We start from the raw sequence: 2,153 nt of genomic DNA on the forward strand, positions 1-2,153 counted from the left end.
GAATATCTCACAGAAGAATTATCTAATTTCTTTGAGCTTGTACCCAGGCGCTGCTGATAGCAGAGAAAAGGATAGAGCAGCTGACAAGTCAGGTTAATGCACTCGACGACGAAGTAAAATCTAGAGACTTGGTTTTGAATGATATCAAAGAGGAAGCGGTGCAAAGCACCGAAGCGCTTAGACTTGCCGCTCAAATCAAGCAGGTAACGTTTCTTTTTCCTCACCCAGCGCATTATAATCAACTTGAGAGTGATATCAGGATCTAAATCTTTCAAGACAAAGAGAACTGGAGCTGTCACAAGAACTAGACGGCATGAAAAACATGGTGAAAGAGCTTCGCCAGGAGCTGGTCGAGAACAATCGGGCTGTGCGTGCCGAACAGGTAGCTTTTGGTTTTCCTCTAGATGCAATTTTATTTCTCTAAGAGATGTTTCCTTTAGGCCTTGCGTCAACTAGAAAGTGAAATGGACGAAGTAACAGCTGAAGTAGACATCCTTCGAAAGGGCGTTGAGGCTCGAGACGAGGCGATCCAACTGATGAGAGAAGAAGTCGACAGGAACATCGATGTTCTCAGTCACGCGGCTGGAAACAGAGAGGTATGACGAAAGTTCATAAGTTCTCATTCGATGTCTCTGTTTGTTTGTAACTTCCAGCTTGTTCGAGAGCTTGAAGAACACATCGACGAACTCAAGGCTGAGCTGAGGAAGAAGGACACAAAGCTTGCAGCTATGGGCAAAGGCTTAGACGTTGGCAGCAGTGTCCCTTCTTCCTCTTCCTCGTTTCTCAAGAGTGGCCTCTACGAAGACCCGTCGTCCTCGAGTTATACTTTCCAACCATCGTCGTCTTCCACTCCTTCACAACCATTTACCAGCGAGGTACTGATATCGATTGTGGTTTGATTGCCTAACACGGTCGAGGATTTTCCAGGGTAGAAAGCGGGTGAATAGGAACTCCAGTGGATACAAAAGATCCCCGAGACACAGCTAGAGCTTACTGATCCATGCCATCCCAGTGAGTCTTTGAAAGTTGTGAAGGTTGATTCACATGTAACTTTATAGTTATCAAAACAGTTTAAACAATAATTTAAAAGGAATACTCTCTTCATTGAGGCATGCGCTCACAGCAGCAAAGCTTATCAAGGAAGCACCCTTTGCCAGTAGGAGAGTCTGCTATATATGCCATGTTCACAACCTCTGAAGAACTCATCTTTGCAACAACCCTCCTCCTCAAGAAGTACTGGCACATCAGCAAATTTGTCACATCAGCCGATCCCGAAGTACCACCACATCAAACACGTCACCTTAGCCAGCAACACCTATGTAGCAGTCACTCCCTGTACAACCTCTAGATGCCACATACATAGTCAGATTACAAACATTGTGTGCTCATTTCTTCTTTCTGAGACATGGGTTAGATTAAACTCTGTTGAATATCAAATTAGACAATCTTAAATAGCATTGCATGAAGAACACTTCACAATATGATGTCTAACGCATGCATGCACATATATTTAAGGAAAGTTTTCAGCATATGAAGTTTAATTGTTAGTAATAATGTCACTAATGACATTCTGCTATGGCCTGTGGATCCAAGATATCCAATCTGATTGTCAACAATGTCATTAGTTTTTCAAATCTTAAGTGTTATATTATGTCAGTAATCAAAATTATTCTATGACAAATTGGATTCTTAGTACCAGTTGAGTTTTATTCATAAATGTGAACACATTAAAACACATGCCTATAGTTTAGGTTCTAATACAACACAAAATAAATTTATGGATGTGGATTCATCCATTCATAGATTAATATAGTACAACATACTTAATATGGTAATGTAACGTGCCTTATTTATACTCTTTAAATTTTTTGTAACAAATCCAAAACATGTACAAAATATTGATAAGAATGCATCCTTTCTATATAAATAGGAAAAAGTAATATCATATCTCCAATAACTTAAACATTGATAGGTGCTAATTATATCGTCATTAAAATATATAAAATAAAGAACCATAAATTCACATATAATAATAATGATAAGATAAAATAAGATCGATGATATAGTCATGGTGATAATAAAACAGATGGTCGAGATTTAAGTTATTTGGAATGAACGGCCAGGATAAAAGATTGGTTAAGGCTAAAGTAGCT

General features: G+C 39.0%; 1 protein-coding gene across 1 annotated transcript; it reads left to right on the forward strand.

Moving 5' to 3' along the window:
- Positions 1 to 28: 28 nt before the first annotated feature.
- LOC9642132 lies at positions 29 to 1,108 on the forward strand. Its single transcript, XM_002971133.2, has 5 exons — positions 29 to 203; positions 260 to 382; positions 441 to 596; positions 654 to 875; positions 928 to 1,108. The coding sequence occupies exons 2-5, from the start codon at positions 314 to 316 to the stop codon at positions 985 to 987; spliced, it is 507 nt and encodes a 168-aa protein (XP_002971179.1). The 5' UTR covers positions 29 to 203; positions 260 to 313; the 3' UTR covers positions 988 to 1,108.
- The last annotated feature ends 1,045 nt before the right edge of the window (positions 1,109 to 2,153 follow it).

This window comes from Selaginella moellendorffii, unplaced genomic scaffold (genome assembly GCF_000143415.4).
Source record: "Selaginella moellendorffii unplaced genomic scaffold, v1.0 SELMOscaffold_16, whole genome shotgun sequence".
NCBI lineage: Eukaryota > Viridiplantae > Streptophyta > Lycopodiopsida > Selaginellales > Selaginellaceae > Selaginella > Selaginella moellendorffii.